Source organism: Danio rerio, chromosome 1 (genome assembly GCF_049306965.1).
Source record: "Danio rerio strain Tuebingen ecotype United States chromosome 1, GRCz12tu, whole genome shotgun sequence".
Classification (NCBI taxonomy): domain Eukaryota; kingdom Metazoa; phylum Chordata; class Actinopteri; order Cypriniformes; family Danionidae; genus Danio; species Danio rerio.
Window position 1 is genome coordinate 61,412,531 of NC_133176.1, and position 22,148 is coordinate 61,434,678.

Sequence of the window (22,148 nt, forward strand, 5' to 3'; positions counted from 1 at the left end):
GACCGCTTACCTCGCTAACTGGTTAAATCCGCCCCTGCTGATTGGGTGGGGTGAATGATCATAATCTTACAAAAAAGTCAAACGGCCCTTCTCTGTAAAGTTGATTCAGGCCTGAGAGATTTAGAGGACTGTGTTTGAGTCCATTAAACACTATGGTGAAGCAGTGAGAGAGTTTTTGGTATAAGCTTTTGGTATAAGCAGAGTTTACACATCTTACTTTGAACAGCCACAAGTTAACGCACACACATTAATGAGTCTTGCTCTGCACTAGAGGAAGTAAAACCTGTGTTGATGTGGGTGGAGTAAAAGGAAACAAGACTAGAACTAATATAGTGAAGCACAAGGAAGAGTCTTTCACATTTTTAACATTTTGTTTTGTAACGTAATCAGATAAAGATGAGCTGCTGTTTTACTCTTGGCCTTCTATATGTGTATTGCCAAACTGGAAACACAACATGTCAACAGCTGTTACAGAGCAAAATGGCATATTTTTAATGTATGATGTGTACTTTACATGAAAGTACAAAATAAAAACACAAACTAAATTATATTGTGAAATGTTCTGTGAAAATATTTGACTTCCCATTTTTTATGCAGTTTACTAATAAAAAAAAAAGAAGTTTACATATGTGTTCATCAAGTACTGCTATTAAGAATTCTCTACCTGAGCATCTGCTGTGTAAAATATATGCTGGATAAGTTAGCGGTTCATTCTGTTGGGGCGACCATTGATTAATAAAGGGACTAAGCTGTAAAAAAAAAAAAAAAAAATTAATGATTTTTTTTTATAATCATGAAGAGAAGTGTACACTGAGTGAACAGTCAAAGGAAGATGTATGGAATCATTGTCTTTTGCATTGTTGTCCTTGTTCCAAAAGCAGTTTAGTTTTTTATATGTGTTTGTTGTAAATAAATGATGTAGATTTGACCTATGCAGTGCTGTTCAACAGCTTTGCTTGTTGCAGTGTAGTAGCCTAGTTTGATTTGCATATCCTGCTTAAAAAATGAAGATGACACACCTTAACCAGGTGAAGAAGTGAAAGAGAAAAGGGTAGAGGACGACATTCTGTGGCTTTCCCTGTATTATTACCCTCAGTGAACCTGTATGGACACACATTTTGGGGTAAGTTCAAAAAGCCTTTCTTCATGTAACCACATCACAAAAGTGTGCTGATGCTTCATTTGTTGTCTTCTCATGGGATTTAAATTGTGAATAATAACCTTAGTTATTCCTTAGTGCAAGTTAAATCAAAGTGGCTTGATTGTGAGCTGTGATTGTGAAAGTGTTGCGCTCGACATGTTTATATAGTATGTTTTATCACACTCTCTTTGTTTTATATAAGTACCTATAGTGTGTTGTAATTTAGAATTATTCCAAGCTGTGAGGTTTATATTTATCATTTTATATAGCCTTTCATGCACCGTATAGACTTTAGAACTTAAGCTGTAATATTGAAAATATATAAAGAAATGTATTTCCTACATAAACATAATAAATAAATAAAAAAATAGATTTGATCTTTATTTTTAGACGTTATCTCTGAGGTTTTTGCATTTCTTACAGGTTTGTTTATTTCAATATAAATAATAATGATGGCCATTAATGTTTGCGATGACCAGCAGAAGATTGGAGTAGACAGCTTCTTTTACTGTGTTTTGTTAAATATTTAAAAAGGTACAGGATAATCAATTGGAAAGAAAAGAGCAGGAAGTAAAAAACCCTCAACACACCAACAATTTTGGTGCAAACGTGTTCTAAATTAAACTAATCAGAAATAATTTTTAATTATTATAAAAACTATTATTATACAACCCCAAATGAGAAAAAGTTGGAACCATGTGGAAAATGCAAATACAAAAGAAAGAAATGTTTTCTAAATATACTTTGATTGTGTTTCATTGCAGACAGTACAACAGACATTATTTAATGTGTTTTTATTTTAATTTAGGTTATTGCAGCACAATTATACACAGTTGTATCAGCAAAGCATTTACCACTTTGTAATGTTGTCATTCCTCTTCACAACACTTAAAAGACGTTTAGAGACTCTTCCTCCACAGCAGGACTCTGTAATGTGTGCAGAATGTGGTTTAGCATTGTCGTGATGAAATATTCACAGGCGTCCATGGAAAATAAGGCAGCATATTGTGCTCCAAAATCTTTGTGTACTTTTCAGCAATAATAGTGCCATACACAGAGGTGCAGGTTACCTTTACCAAGGTCACAGACACAACCCCAGAACATGACAGAGCCTGGCTTTTGGACTTGTTGCTAGGAACAGTCTGGATGATCCTTTTCTTCTTTGTTCCAGAGCACACACTGTCCATTTCTCCCAAAAAATACCTGATATACTGATTAATCTGAGCACAGTACATGTTTCCACTGTGTGATGGTCCATCCCAGATACCTCCGAGTCCAGAGAAGTCAACAACGCTTTGGGACACTGTTAACATAGGGCTTCTTTTTGGCATAGTACAGTTTTAATTGGCATTTGTGGATGTAACTCTGTACTGTGGTACTTATGATCTGCCACGGTAGTCCTGAACCCATGTGCTGATCTGGCTTATAGATGAATTAGGTCTCTTGATGCAGCGCCCCCTGAGGGGTCGAAGATCACGGTTGTTCAGCTTAGGCTTGTGCTCTTGTCCTTTACGCACTGAAACTCCTCCAGATTCCTTCAATCTTGTGATGATGTTCTGCACTGTTGAAGGTGAAATATCCACGTCTTCCTCTCTTTCTTTGAGGAACATTGTGTTTTAACATTTCAGTCATTTTCTCATATAGGAACTAAAGGACTAGACCTTTCTTGGAAGCAAGTAAATCTAAAAAATCACCTTTTTTGATTTGAGTTTTCCACACTGTCCCAACCCTTTCTGATTTGAGAAATTAATTAACCTGTTCATATGTCCTTGTTATTATGGGGTTGGTAATTATTAAACTGTAAACTGTCATTCACATTAAGTTGTACCTTGGTACCAAGAGAACTCATGTGTTTCCAAATATATTGTCTAACATCAGTGTCTCAATACTCTTTCAGTAAATGACAGCAGGTGAACACTAAAATGAGTCTAAAGAAGAGAGAAGATGAGGACTCTGACTCTGAAATGAGTTCTGCATCTCCTGGATCAATCTGTGGATCTGTAGAGAGTGATGGGTCCATTGAGAAAACTCCTCCTGCCCTCAATAATGCATCAGTGACCTCTGACCTCAGGTAGTTTGAAGTAATTTTTGTCAGAGAATGGAAAAAAAACAGTGATATGAAAAACGGGTTTTGCATGTTTGTGGCAGTCATCAGGCCTGGGTGTGACTAAAAAATGTAACTCTGGTATGATAACACTTTTACACACACAATTTTGTTCCCCCCTTTAACGATGAATCATGTGTAAAAGGTTGTTTGTTTGGAAAATATTTGGGTTGTCAGATGCTTTAGATGAGTCTAAAACGTATTATTTCTTTTGTCAGTGTAATCAGGAGGAAGAGACCGAGATCAGAGTCTCCAAAGCCCAGTGGTGTTTCTCTGAAGAGTGACAGATCTATGAATTTTCCTCCGCTATTAAGTGTTGAACCAGTGACCTCTGACCCGCAGTTAGTATTACTTATTATAATATTTCTTACACACTGTAGGATAAATCAGACTAATAACTGTTTTAAAACAATAAACCCTTAATACACCTCAAAATGTTTATTAATTAAAAATTCCTCTTCCTTAAAGGAGAAAAAAGATACGTAAGCTGATCACACCAGTTCCAAACTCAACACCCAACTATCAGACTCCCATTATACAGGACAACACTGATGCACACATGCTAGAGACTGGAGACCTGCAGAGAGTCAAAGACCAGCACAAAACCAACATGAAGAATAAATATGAGAGATTATTTGAGGGAATCAAACTCCAAGAGAATCAAACCCTCCTGAACCGCATCTACACCCAGCTGTACATCATAGAGGGAGAGAGTGAAGGAGTGAATGAAGAACATGAGGTTTTACAGATGGAGAAAACAGCCAGAACAAAACACTCCCAACACACTCCAATCTACTGCAATGACATCTTTAAAGAGGAGAAAGAGCAAATCAAGACTGTTCTTACTAAAGGCATCGCTGGAATCGGAAAAACCGTCTCTGTGCAGAAGTTCATTCTGGACTGGGCCGAGGGAAAAGCCAATCAGGATGTAGATTTCATGTTTGTGCTTCCATTTCGAGAGCTGAACTTGATCAGAGATCATCAGTACAGTCTTCACAGACTTCTGCTGGACTTTCATCCTGAACTTGAAGATCTGGAGCCCAAGATTTATGAGGAGTGTAAAGTTGTGTTCATCTTTGATGGTCTGGATGAAAGCAGAATCACACTGATGTTTTCAGACGCTCAGAAAGTTTGTGATGTGACTGAGACTTCATCAGTGGCTGTGTTGATGTCAAAGCTGATGAAAGGAGAGCTGCTTCCCTCTGCTCTCATCTGGATCACCTCCAGACCAGCAGCAGCCAATCAGATCCCCTCCAAATACATCAAGCGTCTGACAGAAATTCAGGGATTCACTGAGCCTCAGAAGGAGGAATATTTCAGGAAGAGAATCAGTGAGCAGCATCAAGCCAGCAGAATCATCTCACACATCAGAAGAGCAAGAAGCCTCCACATCATGTGCCACATACCCGTCTTCTGCTGGATCTCATCCACTGTGCTTCAGAAGCTTCTGGAAGAAGATCTGAGTGCAGAAATCCCTCAAACTCTGACTGAAATGTACATCCACTTCCTGCTGATTCAGATCAACATGAGGAATCAGAAGTATGAAGAGAGAGATCCAGAGAAACTCCTGCAGTCCAACAGAGAAGTGATTGTCAAACTTGCTGAAGTGGCTTTCAGACAGCTGATGAAGGGCAATGTGATGTTCTATGAGGAGGACCTGATTGAGAGCGGCGTAAATGTCACTTATGCCTCAGTGTATTCTGGGATTTGCACTGAGATCTTAAGGGAAGAATCTGTGTATCAGCAGAGGAAAGTCTACAGCTTCATCCATCTGAGTGTTCAGGAGTTCCTCGCTGCTTTCTATGTGTTTTACCACAACATAAGCAACACCACAGAGGCATGTTTAGATTCACTGCATGATTTACAGAGAAGAGCAGTAGATAAAGCCACTGAGGGTAAGAGTGGTCATCTGGATCTGTTCCTGCGGTTCCTGCTGGGCGTCTCACTGGAGTCCAATCAGAGACTCTTCCAGGATCTACTGACACACACAGAGAAGAGCTCAGAGAGCATCAGGAGAAGCACACAGTACATTAAAGAGAAGATCAGAGATGGACATGGACTCTCCACTGAAAGATCCATCAATCTGTTCCTCTGTCTGCTGGAAGTGAAAGATCAGACTCTGTCCAGAGAGATTCAGGAGTTTGTGAAATCAGACAAACAGTCAGAGAAGAAACTCTCTCCTGCTCACTGCTCAACAATCGCCTACATGCTTCAGATGTCAGAGGAGGTGCTGGATGAGCTGGAGCTCCAGAAATACAACACATCAGATGAGGGCAGAAGAAGACTGATACCAGCCGTCAGCAACTGCACAAGAGCTCTGTGAGTGTTTAATGATGTGTTACTTCTTTAGTTTCTTGTGTATATTTATCTTGTTTTCAATTCTCTTGTTCTTCTCTCTTCCAGTCTTGCTGGCTGTAATCTCTCTGCTCAGGATTGTGAAATTGTGTCGTCAGTTCTTCAATCCTCAAACTGTGTCCTGAGAGAGCTGGACCTGAGTAACAATGACCTGCAGGATTCAGGAGTGAAGCTGCTCTCTGATGGACTGAAGAGTCCAAACTGTCAGCTGGAGATACTGAGGTGCGACTTTCCGGCCGGGTCATTAATATTTAAAGTTATGGATTCTATACTATATTATAATTTGCACTCTGGTCTGTGTCTGCAGGTTGTCTGGCTGTATGGTGACAGAGGAAGGCTGTGGTTTTCTATCTTCAGCTCTGAGTTCAAACCCCTCACACCTGAGAGAGCTGGATCTGAGCTACAATCACCCAGGACAATCAGGAGTCCAGCTGCTCCAACACACACTGGAGGATCCACACTACACACTGCAGAAACTCAAGTATGAAACTAAACTAAAGTAAACTACTTAACTCTCAGTAGTCTGTAATTTTCAAGTAATCCTAAAGAAGCGATATATTCTGCTGGAATAATTAAAATGGGTGATTATCATAGTGTAGCACTACAATTCAGTAGGTCTATAAGTGAAGTTTATGTATAAACTAATGTCGAGAGGATCACGTGCTTATGATTGCTAGAGGCTGGATCTGCATTATCCAATTCACAATGCTCCAATCAGACGATTCCTAAACTCCTAAATACCCTGGGTTTCATTCCACAGCTATCTTCATTTTGAAGAGTCCCTTCTTCCACCCCTACTCCTCCTCCATCCTAGATGGGTGACATGGTAGCCCAGTGGTTAGCACTATTACCTCACAGCAAGAATGTCTCTGGTTCTAGGCTTTACCGAACCAGCAGACATTTCTGTGTAGAGTTTGCACTTTCTCCCCGAGATCACGTTGGTTTCCCCCGGGTTCCCCGGTTTCCTCCCACCGTCCAAAAACATGCAAATTAAGTTAATTGGCTAATCCAAATCGGCACCATAGACATGCTCCTAGTATATAGTTATCTCCAAGAACAATCACTTACTGTTTATTGGTTACTACAGCAGGGGAGTTCTTGAGATCTACCTGAGCTCAAACTCCCCTCTCGCCTTGCAACGGGAGGGAGCCCTGGGCTTGAGGATCTCATGAGCTCAGGGCTCTCTCCCGGGACAGCATGCCAAACAAGCTTTATAATCAATCATCAGCTAAGTGTCGACTCTTGAATTAGAATTTAATACTTTCTGTGAACAAAGATATGTGGTCTGGAGTAGGGATGAATAGAAAATTTAAAATACATGTGAATGCAGAAAATGTGCATTAAGATATTTAGTGTTTTAAGAGGCAGGTGATACATAATGATGATGATGTAACTGCAGTGGTTTGTCTTTGTTAACTAGTATGTGAATTAGCTTATACTTTAACTAACTTCCTATGTGGAAAGAATAAACAAAGAACCTCAACATCAGTGACACCTATTAATTGAAAATACTTTACAGATGATGGCTAGTTCTGTGATGCCGCGTTTCAGCAAGTCTTTTGTGGCAATTAAAGCAGTGAGATGACCCACTTCTGACCTCAGAGCATTCCATTTCCATGCCTGTTTAGCACTGATTCTTCTATGAGTGTTTATTTAATCGTGACAGTATCATTTTAAATCAAAAAAAGATTAAAAACAAACACTGTGTGTTTATACAATCATTTTACACTTTATTAGGTACACCTTACTAGTACTGGGTTGGACCCCCTTTAGCCTTAATCCTTTGTGGCGTAGATTCAACAAGCTACTGGAAATATTCCTCAGAGATATTCCTCCATATTGTCATGATAGCATCACACAGTTGCTGCAGATTTGTCGGCTGCACATCCATGATGCCAATCTCCCGTCCCACCACATCCCAAAGCTGCTCTATTGCATTGAGCTCTGGGGACTGTGGAGGATTTGAGTACAGTGAACTCATCGTCATGTTCACCAGTCTGAGATGATTGAGCTTTTTGACATGCTGCGTTATCCTGCTGGAAGTAGCCATCAGAAGATGGAGACACTGTGCTCATAAAGGGATGGACATGGTCAGCAGCAATACTCAGGTAGGCTGTGGCGTTGATGCTCAATTGGTACTAATGGACCCAAAGAAAATCTCCCCCACACCATTACACCACCACCACCAGCCTGAACCGCTGATACAAGGCAGGATGATCCATGCTTTCATGTTGTTGAGGCCAAATTGTGAGCCGAGCATCTGAATGTGTCAGCAGAAATGGAGACTCATCAGAGCAGCAACGTTTCTCCAATCTTCTATTGTCCAGTTTTGGTGAGTCTGTGTGAATTGTAGCCTCAGTTTCCTGTTCTTAGCTGACAGGAGTGGCACCCGGTGTGCTCTTCTGCTGCTGTAGCCCATCCGCCTCAAGGTTGGCCGTGTTGTGTGTTCAGAGATGCTCTTCTGCAGAGCTCGGTTGTAACGAGTGCTTATTTGAGTTACTGTTGCCTTTCTATCAGCTTGAACCAGTCTGGCCATTCTCCTCTGACCTGTGGCCTCATCAATAAGGCTTTTGCGCCCACAGAACTGCCGCTCACTGGATATTTCCTCTTTGCCGGAGCATTCTCTGTAAAGCCTAGAGATGGTTGTGCGTGAACATCCCAGTAGATCAACAGTTTCTGAAATACTCAGAGCAGCCCGTCTGGCAGCAACAACAAAAACCATTTTGCTAGTAATAATGCTGTTCAACATTCTTTGCTGTTTGTGTCCCCATTTAGTTTAGAGAGTGGAGGAGACTTCAGAATCACATCAGGATTAAGAAAATGTAAGTCAAAAACACATGCATGCTTTTGCATTTCCATCATTAGTTTCTAAAGCAGTACTTCTGAAAGTGTTTCAAAATGTAACATGGGGCAACATAGAAACATAGTTGTTGTAACTCGCCTTACTGTTAGCTCTTTAAGAAAGACATAATTGTTGGCATAGAGCACATAATCTAAATTGGATTTCAGCAGAACCAGAAACACACACCATCTATAATGCTTATATAAAAATGTTAAGCTTACCATTGATTCCCTCTGCAATTCCTTTTCAGCGAACCATTTTGTCTATGTTAAATCAGGCTGATGGAAACTTATCGACTTGTTTTCGCCTTTTTGTGTTCAGATGCTTGTCGCCTCTCACTGGATCCAAATACTACACATAGTCGTCTCATCTTGTCTGAAGGGAACAGAAGAACATCACGTGTGAAAGATCATCAAATTTATCCTGATTATCCAGAGAGATTCGAGCACTATGAGCAGGTTCTGTGTAAAGAGACTCTGACTGGACGCTGTTACTGGGAGGCTGAATGGAGCGGCTGGGGTCATGTTGCATTGTCATATAAAGGAATCTGCAGGAAAGGAGGAAGCGACTGTCGGTTTGGACTCAATGAAAAGTCCTGGAGTCTCTATTGTTGTGATGATAGTTACACTTTTTGGCACAAAAATAAGAGCACAAACATCCCTGCTCCATCATCTCGTACTAATAGAGTAGGAGTGTATGTGGACGTGCCGTCCGGTTCTATGTCTTTCTACAGCATCTCTGACACAAACACACTCACACACTTACACACATTCAACACCACATTCACTGAAGACCTCTATGCAGGATTCAGAGTTCATCCTGATTCTTCAGTGACTCTGTGTGAGCTTTAAAAAACACTTTAAAGACATGAAGAAGTAGAAACAAAGAAATGTTTGTATAGAGTAGTAGTTCTTAGCATGTTCAATTCAATGGGTAGCATGCAACTCATGATTAATTAATTTAATAACCCTACACCCTTGTGGAATAACTGAAAACACAGCAATCAGTGCTATAGCGCAAATACATTTTTTTAATGTGCAGCATGTAGGATTGACCATGTGGTTGAAGTAGGTATTGCAGTCCAAATTCAATGTATTGGAGAGGGTTCTTTTCCAGGTTTTTTTTGCCAGGTAGACAACATAAACATGATCGAGCATGCCTGACAACCAAGTCTTACATTGTAAGCTGCTCAGCTAATGTTTACATTTGTAATTTTTGAATTGTTTGCTAAATAAAAAAAACACCTCATGTGGATTTAAATAACTGAATCTCATTTCGGAGACTGCTACTGCCTTCTGAAGGTGGGCATTTTCGGCTGCGTCTGCATACATTGATGCATCCTTAATGACTGAAATGTAATACGGTGCGTTTTCCATCAGGGCAACCCAGGGTGCTTAAAGGTGCTGTAAGTTTTTGACTCTTCTAAAGCATGCTCAGTGAACTTTCTTGTTTGTCTGAAAACTGTGCTGAAGTCTTTTTTCTGTGCCAGAACGTTGTCTTTGTTTTGGTCATTTTAACCTGCCCAATGATTGTTTAGCCAGTTATACTTCAGCACCCCGGGTTGCCTTGGTGGAAAACTGCATATTTAATTAATTAATTAATTATTCATTCATTCATTCATTCATTCATTCAATAATTAATTCATTCATTCATTCATTCATTCAGAAAGGCTCTGAAACCATGCGTCCGTGATCGAAATGTGACCTCCGGTGGACAATAGCAGACTCCAAAATGAGACAGATTCTGTCCATGTGAGGTTATTATTTAGCAAATTATATAAATATTATGACTGTAAACATTAAGTGAGCAGGTTACATTGTAATCTCGTGTCCTAACAGCACGCTACACTACAAGATACACAGTGAGCAGCAATTTGACTGTTTGCACAAGACGAAACATGACAGAAATGTAAATACAGTCATTCAGAAGCACAGAATACTGCACCTAAAAAAAAATAGTAAGATTTATAATCTATTTAGTACATATTCATCCTCTTTATCATTGTTAAATGTAGATGCAGAATCACGGATGTGTTTAGTTCTAAAGTTGAATTTCAGATGTTTTTTTTTTTTTTCCAGATCTGAGGTGAACTATCTGCTGCTGTTTTCAGTAGTCTGACTCTATTATGACTCTAAATTATTAGCTAACACTTTTTGTAAGCACTTAATATTGTTTTATTCAATTTCTACATAGCTGTCTTAAAGTAAATAAAAAGATATATATTTCTGTATAACAGAGATTTTTTTCAACACATTTAATAACTCATCTCTAATTACTGATTTATTTTCTCTTTGTCATGATGACAGTAAATAATATTAGGCTAGATATTCTTCAAGACACTTCTATACAGCTTAAAGTGACATTTAAAGGCTTAACTGGGTTAATTAGGGTAACTAGGCAGGTTAGGGTAATTAGGCAAGTTATTGTATAATGTGGCTAGCACTGTTGCCTCACAGCAAGAACACCGCCGGTCCAACCTATCGGGCCGGTTGGTGTTTCTGTGTGGAGTTTGCATGTTATCCCCGTGTTTGCGTGAGTTTTCCCCGGTTTCCCCCCACCGTCCAAAAACATAAACCATAGCCAATCGACTAAAACAAATTATCACCCAATACAACCTGAGTTTACACTTCTCACGGTGACCAGCAGGGGAGTTCTCGAGACCTACCTGACCTCGAATTCCCCTCTCGCCCTTCTAACGGGAGGGAGCCCCGGGCTCGAGGATATTACGAGCTCAGGGCTCTCTCCCAGGACAGCATGCCAAATACGCTTTATTGAGTATCAGCTAAGTTTGAACTCTTGAAAGGGGCTAAAAATATTGACCTTAAAATGATGATTAAAAAAATGTAAACGGCTTTTATTCTAGCCTAAATAAATCAAATAAGACTTACTGCAGAAGAAAAAATATTATCAGGCATACTGTGAAAATTTCTTTGCTCTGCTAAACATCATTTGAAAAATATTTAAAAATATTCAAAGGGGCTAATAATTCTGACTTCAACTGTGTATATATATATATATATATCAGGAACTAAAGGAGAATGAATGAATGACTTTCTGAATGTTGCTTTTGGTTATTAAGATTTTATAATTTTTTAATGAGAAATGATGATGATGAAAGCAATACTACTACTACTACTACTACTAATAATAATAATAAAGAAAACAAAAACTCCAGTCTTCTGTTATGTCTTCATTATTCCTCTTTTTACATTATCTCTATTAATATCTTTTGGTATGTGACCGATCGTGTTTGTTTCTCACATGACCAAAACAGGTTGTTGTGAATGGACTTTTTTTTTTTTTTTTTTACAAAGACTGATGAAAAACACAGAATATTTAGCTTTAATGATTTGTGTCCCAACACAAATAATCATTTTGCAAAAACTGGTTCTAAATATATATATACAAATATTACAGTACTTACACACTTCTTGTGTTCAGATGCCTTTCTCACAATGGATCCAAACACAGCACACACTCCTGTCTGATGGGAACAAAACAGCATGTCTGAAAGTTCTTCAGTCGTATCCTGATCATCCAGACAGGTTTAATCAACAGGAGCAGGTTCTGTGTAGAGAGACTCTGACTGGACGCTGTTACTGGGAGGCTGAATGGAGTGGATTGGTTCATGTAGCAGTGGCTTATAAGAGCATCCAGAGGAAAGGTGGAAGTGACTGCAGGTTTGGACTCTGAAAAATGCTGAAATATTTACTGCTGTGATTCAAATTACTTTGTCTGGCACAATAATATGAGCACAAACATTCACATTTAGGATACATGTGAATGCAGATAATGTGCATTAAGGTGTTTGGTGTTTTAAGAGGCAGGTGATTCATAGTGATGATGTACCTGTAGTGGTTTGTCTTTGTTAAGTTACTCCCATGATTTGACAAGTATGTGCTGAAAAGTTGACCATCAGTTTAGTTATGGAAGGCAGAAGCTCTAATGAGGACATTAAACAAGGCAGACTCCCTGTCAAGTTTATAGAGCACATTTCATACACAATGTTAATTCAAAGTGCTTTACATAAACAAGAATAAACAAAACAAGCTGTATGCCTTCTAGTAAAAACCTAGCAAAACATCTTGGCGAAGAAACGCAAACACTCAAAAACTTTATTTTTCCTTGCACCCAGTATTTTACCCATTATCACGCCTCTTCCGGGTCTCTGTAAAGCAGGGGTCATCAATCTCGGGCCAGGAGGGCCGGTGTCCTTGCAGGTTTTAGCTCTAGCTTGCCTCAACACACCTGCCTGGGTGTTTCAAGTATATCTAGTAAGAGCTTGATTAGCTTGTTCAGGTATGTTTGATTAGGGTTGGAGCTAAAATCTGCAGGACACCTGCGCTCCAGGAACAGGTTTGGTGACCCCTGCTTTAAAGTGTAAACCTGTGATGATGCTCTGAGCCACTAGAGGGAGCAGTTTAGTTTGATTTCAGCCTGTTTAAAAAAAGATGACACACCTCAACCAGGTGAAGTAAAGTGAGAGGAAGATTACATTCCGTGTCTTTACATGAAATATTAACCTCCGTGAACATGAACGGACACACATTTTGAGGTAAGTTTAAATAGCCTATTATTTACGTAACCACGTCAGATAAAACGTGCTGATGCTTTATTTTTCGCATTTTCATTAGATTTAAAATGCAAATCATATCTGTGTAGTTATTCCTTGGTGCAAACTAAATCAAAATGGCTGAAGTGCTGGCGCTCGACATGTTTATATAATGTGTTTTTATTCCACTCTCTTTGCATTATATTGAAAACATCAAGAAGTGCCAACAGCGTGTTGTAATATAGAAATATTCCAAGGTAACAGTTATGTGGTTTACCTTTGCCATTTGTGTAGCCTTTCATGCACTGTATTTTGAACTTTAGCTCTATAATTGTAAATATATAAAGAAATGTATTTTCCATATTTAGAAAAATGTGTTTTCTGTATTTATAATGCTGCTGTAAGATTAGTGTAATTAAGTTTTTAGCACTTTTTATATGTACTAATAATAATGATAATATTAAAAAGTAAGTTAAAAAACCCTCTTTCACGATTCAATATTATGCATGTATTTTAGTGCATATTATCTGTTGACTTTTTTATTATTTATTTATTTATTTTTTTATTTTTTTATTTATTTTTTGCATTTGTGACCAGAAGATGCTTTATATTGACAGCTTATTTTATAATGTTTGGTTTATTATAAAACACTTGAAAAGAGAAAAATGCTACAGTATAATCAATTGTAAAGAAAAGAGCAGGAATGAAAAACCCCTCAACAAACCAACCATTTTGGTGCAAATGGATTTTAAATGGAACTTTAATCAGAAATCAGTTTTATTTTTAATTTTTATTATTATTTTTATTCTTATTATATTAACCTTTTAAAATGTCCTTGTTAATATGGGGTTGGTAATTATTAAATGGTAGTGTCATTCACATTAAGTTGTACTATTGTGCCAAGAAATAGTGTTTCCAAATAAAAGAAATTATTTTTTTCCTAATATAATGTCTAAAATCAGTGTCTCAACATTCTTTCAGTAACGGAGAAAAGGTGAAAGCTGAAATGAGTCAAAACAAGAGAGAAGATGTGGACCCCACTTTTGAAATGAGTTCTGCATCTCCTGGATCAGGCTGTGTGTCTCTGAAGAGTGATCGGTCCATGGAGAAAGCTCCTCTTGCCCTCAATGATGAATCGGTGACTTCTGAACTCAGGTAAGACACACTAGTCATTTCAGCATTGACAGAGGAGAACTTGTATAATTTGTATAATCTGCATTAAATGTGTTTCAGAGGGCATTTACACTTGTACATATTATTATTGGATAGCTATTCCATAGCTTGGTTGAATGTGGTGTGAAAAAAGGGCTAATCGATAGCGTTTTTCAACCCCTTCTTCCCTTTTATGCCAGTAAGGGCCCACATCATGTTTAAATATGATGTCACTGCTTATTTAAATTATGAGTGTGAAGTGAGTGACACTTAGCATCTGGTTAGGATTCAGTGTTTTAGTCATTCATCTTGGTGAACATACTATTAAAATATAACACATTAGAGATTTCTGTCAATCTGATGACTGGGCCGAATTTTATTTATAATCCATCCGAGTAATAAATGCATGCTGAGAATGATCTAATTCATTATTTAAACTAGCTTTAATTTAAGCTTGTGTAAGATATTTGTTCTGTATTTATTAGGTTTTGGGGATGTGGGCTTTTAAAGGAGGAACGTAATCATTAACTTGTACTTCAAACATGTGTAATAGGCCATTTGTTTAGCAGATATTTGGGAAACCAAATGCTTAGATGTGTCTAAAATGCTGTTTTATTTCTTTTGTCAGTGTAATCAGGAGGAAGACACCGAGATCAGAGTCTCCAAAACCCAGTTGTGTTTCCCTGAAGAGTGACAGATCTGTCAGGCATCCTCCTGAATTCAGTGATGAACCAGTGACCCCTGACCCTCAGTTAGTATCACTTAGTATAATATTTCTTACACACTGTAGGACAACGGAATATTTAAATATTTATAAACAATTAACACTTAATACAATTTAAATATTAACAAATATAAAATAGTGTAAACATTTTGCTTTTTTACTTCTTAAAGGAGGAAAAAGACACATAAACCCATTACATCCAACTATCAGACTCACATTATACAGGACAATACTGAAGCACACACACTGGAGACTGGAGACCTACAGAGAGTCAAAGACCAGCACAAAACCAGCATGAAGAACAAATATGAGAGACTATTTGAGGGAAACAAACTACAAGAAACCCAAACCCTCCTGAACCGTATCTACACCCAGCTGTACATCCTAGAGGGAGAGAGTGAAGGAGTGAATGAAGAACATGAGGTTTTACAGATGGAGAAAACAGCCAGAACAAAACACTCCCAACACACTCCAATCTACTGCAATGACATCTTTAAAGAGGAGAAAGAGCAAATCAAAACTGTTCTTACTAAAGGCATCGCTGGAATCGGAAAAACCGTCTCTGTGCAGAAGTTCATTCTGGACTGGGCCGAGGGAAAAGCCAATCAGGATGTAGATTTCATGTTTGTGCTTCCATTTCGAGAGCTGAACTTGATCAGAGATCATCAGTACAGTCTTCACACACTTCTGCTGGACTTTCATCCTGAACTTGAAGATCTGGAGCCCAAGATTTATGAGGAGTGTAAAGTTGTGTTCATCTTTGATGGTCTGGATGAAAGCAGAATCACACTGATGTTTTCAGACGCTCAGAAAGTTTGTGATGTGACTGAGACTTCATCAGTGGCTGTGTTGATGTCAAAGCTGATGAAAGGAGAGCTGCTTCCCTCTGCTCTCATCTGGATCACCTCCAGACCAGCAGCAGCCAATCAGATCCCCTCCAAATACATCAAGCGTCTGACAGAAATTCAGGGATTCACTGAGCCTCAGAAGGAGGAATATTTCAGGAAGAGAATCAGTGAGCAGCATCAAGCCAGCAGAATCATCTCACACATCAGAAGAGCAAGAAGCCTCCACATCATGTGCCACATACCCGTCTTCTGCTGGATCTCATCCACTGTGCTTCAGAAGCTCCTGGAAGAAGATCTGAGTGCAGAAATCCCTCAAACTCTGACTGAAATGTACATCCACTTCCTGCTGATTCAGATCAACATGAGGAATCAGAAGTATGAAGAGAGAGATCCAGAGAAACTCCTGCAGTCCAACAGAGAAGTGATTGTCAAACTTGCTGAAGTGGCTTTCAGACAGCTGATGAAGGGCAATGTGATGTTCTATGAGGAGGACCTGATTGAGAGCGGCGTAGACGTCTCTGACGCCTCAGTGTATTCTGGGATTTGCACTGAGATCTTTAAGGAGGAATCTGTGATTCAGCAGAGGAAAGTCTACAGCTTCATCCATCTGAGTGTTCAGGAGTTCCTCGCTGCTTTCTATGTGTTTTATTATTATGTAATGAAAAATGTGGACACGTTGCAATTTTGTGATGTGATGCATGATCTGCATAAGAATGCAGTAGATAAAGCCATTGAGAGTGAGAATGGGCATCTGGATCTGTTCCTGCGGTTCCTGCTGGGCGTCTCACTGGAGTCCAATCAGAGACTCTTCCAGGATCTACTGACACACACAGAGAAGAGCTCAGAGAGCATCAGGAGAAGCACACAGTACATTAAAGAGAAGATCAGAGATGGACATGGACTCTCCACTGAAAGATCCATCAATCTGTTCCTCTGTCTGCTGGAAGTGAAAGATCAGACTCTGTCCAGAGAGATTCAGGAGTTTGTGAAATCAGACAAACAGTCAGAGAAGAAACTCTCTCCTGCTCACTGCTCAACAATCGCCTACATGCTTCAGATGTCAGAGGAGGTGCTGGATGAGCTGGAGCTCCAGAAATACAACACATCAGATGAGGGCAGAAGAAGACTGATACCAGCCGTCAGCAACTGCACAAGAGCTCTGTGAGTGTCTAATCCAGTGTTACTTCTTTAGTTTCTTGTGCATATTTAGTTTGTTTTCAATTCTCTTGTTCTCCTCTTCTTTCAGTCTTGCTGGCTGTAATCTCTCTGCTCAGGATTGTGAAATTGTGTCGTCAGTTCTTCAATCCTCAAACTGTGTCCTGAGAGAGCTGGACCTGAGTAACAATGACCTGCAGGATTCAGGAGTGAAGCTGCTCTCTGATGGACTGAAGAGTCCAAACTGTCAGCTGGAGATACTGAGGTGTGTAGTAATATCTGTCAGTGTCTAATATCTTGAGGAGTATTATAAGATACTAAGGTGAGTCATGTCTATGTGTCTGCAGGTTGTCTGGCTGTATGGTGACAGAGGAAGGCTGTGGTTTTCTATCTTCAGCTCTGAGTTCAAACCCCTCACACCTGAGAGAGCTGGATCTGAGCTACAATCACCCAGGACAATCAGGAGTCCAGCTGCTCCAACACACACTGGAGGATCCACACTACACACTGCAGAAACTCAAGTATGTGGGGCAGTAAACACTTAAAAAACACTTATTAGCTCCAGTTCAGTGAGCATGATCTGTCTTTTTTCAGTTTGGATCATGGTGGACATTTCAGGAATACACCAGGGCTGAGAAAATGTGAGTCTTTTAAACACACAAACACACACACACACACACACACACACACACACACACACACACACACACACACACACACACACACACACACATCAATGTAGTTTAATGTTTCTACTGTTCCACTGTATTTTCTCTTCCCCTGCCCCAATTCCACTACTTAAACCAACCCTTTGCTAATATTATTTATGATTTTAATTTATTATTTGTGAATGATTTATGAGGTTTTATCATGAGGACCAAAAACAAAATTCCCACAAATTCAAAAGTATGGGTATTAGTATACTTGTGGGAATTTTTTTTTGTTAAAGTATAAAAATACCAGAAACCAGGAGAAGATAAAGTATCCAAAATTTGTACTCAAATAAAAGTACACGAACTTAAGAAAATATATACTCAGGTAAAAGTATAAATCTTAAAAAAAAGTCTTAAAAGTTGCTTAAGAACAACAACAAAAAAAACAACTCAAAGAGCTAGTTACCAGCTTAAAGATCCCTCGTGTAGAATGTTGTCACATTAATTGCTCAGGTGTGATTCCAAAAAAGAGTAAAAAATCTGGATGATTCTGTGGGTCTCATCAATCTTTATTCTGTATTCTCTATTGGATCTGGGTCAGGTGATTGGCTGGGCCATTCTACAGCTTAATTTTCTTTCTCTTACTTAAAGCATCTGAGAGTCTCCTTGGCTGTGTTTTGGATCATTGCCTTGCTGAAATGTCCACCCTGGTTTCATCTTCATCCTCCTGCTAATGTAGATGTTAAAGATTTGTTTTCTTTGCCTATTTGGATTTCTTTGGTTGTTATCAACATCTAGTGAAAATTCCAAGTCAAAGACACCTTTTAGAAATGTTTTTTTAAATGGTTACTTATTCAATACTTAATTCCATCATTGTAAAATCTATCTATCTGTCTGTCTGTCCGTCCGTCCGTCCGTCCGTCCGTCCGTCCGTCCGTCCGTCCGTCCGTCCGTCCGTCCGTCTGTCTATCCGTCTGTCTGTATTATTATTATTATTAGGAAGGTTGCTGGTTCGAGCCTCAGTTGGCATTTCTGTGTGGAGTTTGCATGTTCTCCCTGTGTTGGTGAGGGTTTCCACCGGGTGCTCCGGTTTCCCTCATAGTCCAAAGACATGTGGTACAGATGAATTGGGTAGGCTAAATTATCTGTAGTATATGAGTGTGAATGGATTTTTCCCAGTGATGGGTTGCAGCTGGAAGGGCATCAAAAACGTGCTGGATAAGTTGGCGGTTCCTTAACCCCAGATTAATAAAGGGACTAAGCCGAAACGAAAATGAATGAATGCAAGTCCTCGTACTGGGCGTGTTTAGCAACGTCACAACAAACCGAATGGAGTTGCTGCACACACTTGGGTTTTATTTAAAAACATAACCTATAAACAACTTTTTGAACCTGCTAAACCGATTCCAAATCCACCCAAATGTTGTCAACACACCTAACATTTGTTTGCCCACACAATTCAAAACTGCCCAGTCTTGCAGTAAGGAGGACACCTGCTGGTTACAAGGGGAAATGCAGAATGACAAGCATGAAAAGTGAACTTTTTTCTGTCATTTGTTCTTTGATATCGGTATTATGCTTGGTGTGCATTTATTATCAATTGACAGTAATAAAGAAACACTGCAAAATGTGGCTAAATAAAAGTTTGTTTGTTTTTTCCTACAAAATGTACTAGTAATAATAAACATCTTTAAATGTACTCTAAACTGAAAAGTTACCCAAACATTGTAATAAGTAATTGTTATGAATTATTAGCCATCTCTGTAGCAAACTCATGCACAACAGATCAATCAGTGGATGTTTAATGATGTCAGTGTTATTCAGATTCTCATCTCTCTTCTTGTGTTCAGATGCCTGTTTACTCACACTGGATCCAAACACGGCTCACACTCAACTCCAGCTGTCTGAGGAGAACAGAAAAGCAACACGAGGTGAACACAGTCAGCCGTATCTTGATCATCCAGACAGATTTGAGAACATTGAGCAGGTTCTGTGTAAAGCGACTCTGACTGGACGCTGTTACTGGGAGTCTGAATGGAGCGGTTTGGTTCATGTAGCAGTGTCCTATAAGAGCATTGAGAGGAAAGGTGGGAGTGACTGCAGGTTTGGTCTCAATGATAAATCCTGGAATATTTACTGCTGTGAGTCAAATTACTCTGTCTGGCACAATAATAAGAGCACAAACATTCCCACACCTTCACCACAGTCTAATAGAGTAGGAGTGTATGTGGACGTGCCGTCCGGCTCTCTGTCCTTCTACAGTGTCTCTGACACAAACACACTCACACACATACACACATTCAACACCATATTCACTGAACCCCTCTATGCTGGATTTTTGGTCTATCCTGACTCCTCTGTGTCTCTGTGTCAGATTTAACATCCTCCTGTGAGGAACCACAAACACATCAATGTAAAGACAGACTGAACATATAAACTACTTGGAGCTTAATGTAGTAGCTGTTAGGATTTAAACCGTTTAGATAGACTTATTATTTAATTCAATTCAAGTTCATCTGTATAGCGCTTTTTACAATGATTATAGTTTTAAAGCAGCTTTAAAACAGGAGCACATTAGTGTATTACTACCAATCTAAGTTAAAGTTACAATCAAATATAAATTATTGTGTATAAAAATAGTTAAACTACCGTTATATAATATATTAGATTTAATGCAACTTTATTAAATTTACTGCTAATCAAGCTCGTACTAGGCTTTCTAGAAACATCCTCGCAGGTGAAGAAGACTGACAGAACAGCTCTGTGAGAGTTTATTAGTGTTAAAAATAGTTTTGAATAGAAAAGACCTCTCATTAGTGTGTTAAAACAAATTAGCATAAAACAAATGTCTTGTATGGCGACACAGTGGCTCAGTGGTTAGCATTGTGGCCTTTCAGCAAGAAGGTCGCTGGTTCGAGCCTTGGCTGGGTTAGTTGGCATTTCCGTGTGGAGTTTGCATGTTATCCCTGTGTTGGTGTGGGTTTACTCCTGGTTTCCCCCATAGTCCAAACACATGCGCTATAGGGGAACTGATCAACTAAATTGTCCATAGTGTATGTGTGTGTGTGAATGAATGAAAGTTACAATCAAATATAAATTATAATGTAGAAAAATAGTTAAAGTGCCGTTATATAATATATTAGATTAGATTTGATGCAACTTTATTATATTTACAGCTAATCAAGCTCGTACTAGGCTTACTAGAAACATCCTCGCAGGTGTGTTGAGACAAGTTGGAGCTAAAATCTGCAGGACACCAGCCCTCCAGCAGCGAGTTTGCACACCCCTGGTCTAGAAACAGCCCTACTCTGTAAAGATAAGATTCACGCCTGAGAGATTGAAAGGACTGTGTTTGATGAGTCCATTAAACACTGAGGCGAACAATGAGAGAGTTTTTGGTATAAGCTTTTGGTATAAGCAGAGTTTACACATCATACTTTGAACAAGTTAACACACACACATTATGAAAGTGTCTTGCTCTGCAATAGAGGAAGTAAAACTTGTGTTGATGTGGGTGGAGTAAAAGGAAACAAGACTAACAATTATAGTAACACACAAGGAAGAGGCACATTTTTAACATTTTGTTTTGTAACGTAATCAGATAAAGATGAGCCGCTGTTTTGATTTTGGCCTTCTCTGTGTGTATTGCCAAACTGGAAACACAACATGTCAACAGCTGTCAGAGCAAAATGTTAACGTATGATGTGTACTTTACATAAAAGTACAAAATAAAAACACAAACTACTTTATATTGTGAAATATTCTGTGAAAATATTTGACTTGCCATTTTTAAATGCAGTTTACTAATAAACAAAATTAAAGTCTACATATGTGTTCATCAAGTACTGCTATTAAGAATTCTGTACAAATGAGGTGCTGGATGAGCTCCAGAAATACAACACGTCAGACGAGGGAAGAAGAAGACTGACAGAACAGCTCTGTGAGAGTTTATTAGTGTTAAAAAATAGTTTTGAATAGAAAAGACCTCTCATTAGTGTGTTAAAACAAATTAGCATAAAACAAAAGTTTTGCATGGCAACACAGTGGCTCAGTTGTTAGCATTGTGGCCTTTCAGCAAGAAGGTCGCTGGTTCGAGCCTCGGCTGGGTCAGTTGGTGTTTCTGTGTGGAGTTTGCATGTTCTCCCCGTGTTGGCGTAGGTTTACTCCAGGGTGCTCTGGTTTCCCCCACAGTCCAAACACATGTGCTATAGGGGAATTGATCAACTAAATTGTCCATAATGTATGAGTGTGTATGGGTTTCCCAGTACTGGGTTGCAGCTGGAAGGGCATCCACTGTGTAAAACGTATGCTGGAATGATTGGCGGTTCACTCTGCTGTGGCAACCCCTTATGAATAAAGGAACTAAGCTGAAAGAAAATTAATTAATGAAATTTCTTATAATCATGAGGAGAAGTGTACGCTGAGTGAACAGTCTAAAAAAAGAAAGGAATCATTGTCTTTTGTATTGTTGTCCATGTTCCAATCACAGTTTAGTTTTTATATGTGTTTGTTGTAAATAAATGATGTAGATTTGAGCTATGCAGTGCTGTTCAACAGCTTCATTTGTTGCAGTGTAGTAGCCTAGTTTGATTTGCATATCCTGCTTAAAAATGAAGATGACA

General features: G+C 39.0%; 2 protein-coding genes across 3 annotated transcripts; both read left to right on the top strand.

The window, feature by feature from the left end:
• The first annotated feature begins 1,030 nt into the window (after window positions 1–1,030).
• si:ch211-15j1.4 lies at window positions 1,031–11,615 on the top strand. The gene is made up of 8 exons (XM_073908103.1): window positions 1,031–1,123; window positions 3,039–3,212; window positions 3,464–3,586; window positions 3,714–5,564; window positions 5,649–5,822; window positions 5,908–6,081; window positions 8,376–8,422; window positions 8,764–11,615. Exons 2-8 carry the CDS (start codon window positions 3,064–3,066, stop codon window positions 9,291–9,293), a joined length of 3,048 nt encoding a protein of 1,015 aa, XP_073764204.1. The 5' UTR covers window positions 1,031–1,123; window positions 3,039–3,063; the 3' UTR covers window positions 9,294–11,615.
• A 1,264-nt stretch (window positions 11,616–12,879) lies between these two features.
• On the top strand, window positions 12,880–22,056 carry LOC137495358 (protein NLRC3-like). Of its 2 annotated transcripts, XM_073908112.1 has the most exons (8): window positions 12,880–12,997; window positions 13,976–14,149; window positions 14,775–14,897; window positions 15,041–16,879; window positions 16,965–17,138; window positions 17,221–17,394; window positions 17,468–17,514; window positions 19,377–22,056. In XM_073908112.1, the coding sequence occupies exons 2-8, from the start codon at window positions 14,001–14,003 to the stop codon at window positions 19,904–19,906; spliced, it is 3,036 nt and encodes a 1,011-aa protein (XP_073764213.1). In that variant the 5' UTR covers window positions 12,880–12,997; window positions 13,976–14,000; the 3' UTR covers window positions 19,907–22,056. The 2 variants fall into 2 exon arrangements, with proteins under 2 accessions (XP_073764213.1, XP_073764216.1); XM_073908115.1 differs by lacking the exon at window positions 17,468–17,514 and having other exon boundaries at window positions 12,901–12,997; window positions 17,221–17,406; window positions 19,134–19,662.
• The last annotated feature ends 92 nt before the right edge of the window (window positions 22,057–22,148 follow it).

What these genes read in the sequence shown, in the direction of transcription:
- si:ch211-15j1.4 (XM_073908103.1), top strand. Translation starts at nt 3,064, where the DNA reads ATGAGTCTAAAGAAGAGAGAAGATGAGGACTCTGACTCTGAAATGAGT. An exon ending in TCAGTGACCTCTGACCTCAG is followed by an intron (nt 3,213 to 3,463) that starts GTAGTTTGAAGT and finishes TTCTTTTGTCAG; the next exon opens with TGTAATCAGGAGGAAGAGAC. An exon ending in CACATCAGGATTAAGAAAAT is followed by an intron (nt 8,423 to 8,763) that starts GTAAGTCAAAAA and finishes TTTTGTGTTCAG; the next exon opens with ATGCTTGTCGCCTCTCACTG.
- LOC137495358 (XM_073908112.1), top strand. Translation starts at nt 14,001, where the DNA reads ATGAGTCAAAACAAGAGAGAAGATGTGGACCCCACTTTTGAAATGAGT. An exon ending in CCAGTGACCCCTGACCCTCA is followed by an intron (nt 14,898 to 15,040) that starts GTTAGTATCACT and finishes TACTTCTTAAAG; the next exon opens with GAGGAAAAAGACACATAAAC. An exon ending in TGTCAGCTGGAGATACTGAG is followed by an intron (nt 17,139 to 17,220) that starts GTGTGTAGTAAT and finishes ATGTGTCTGCAG; the next exon opens with GTTGTCTGGCTGTATGGTGA.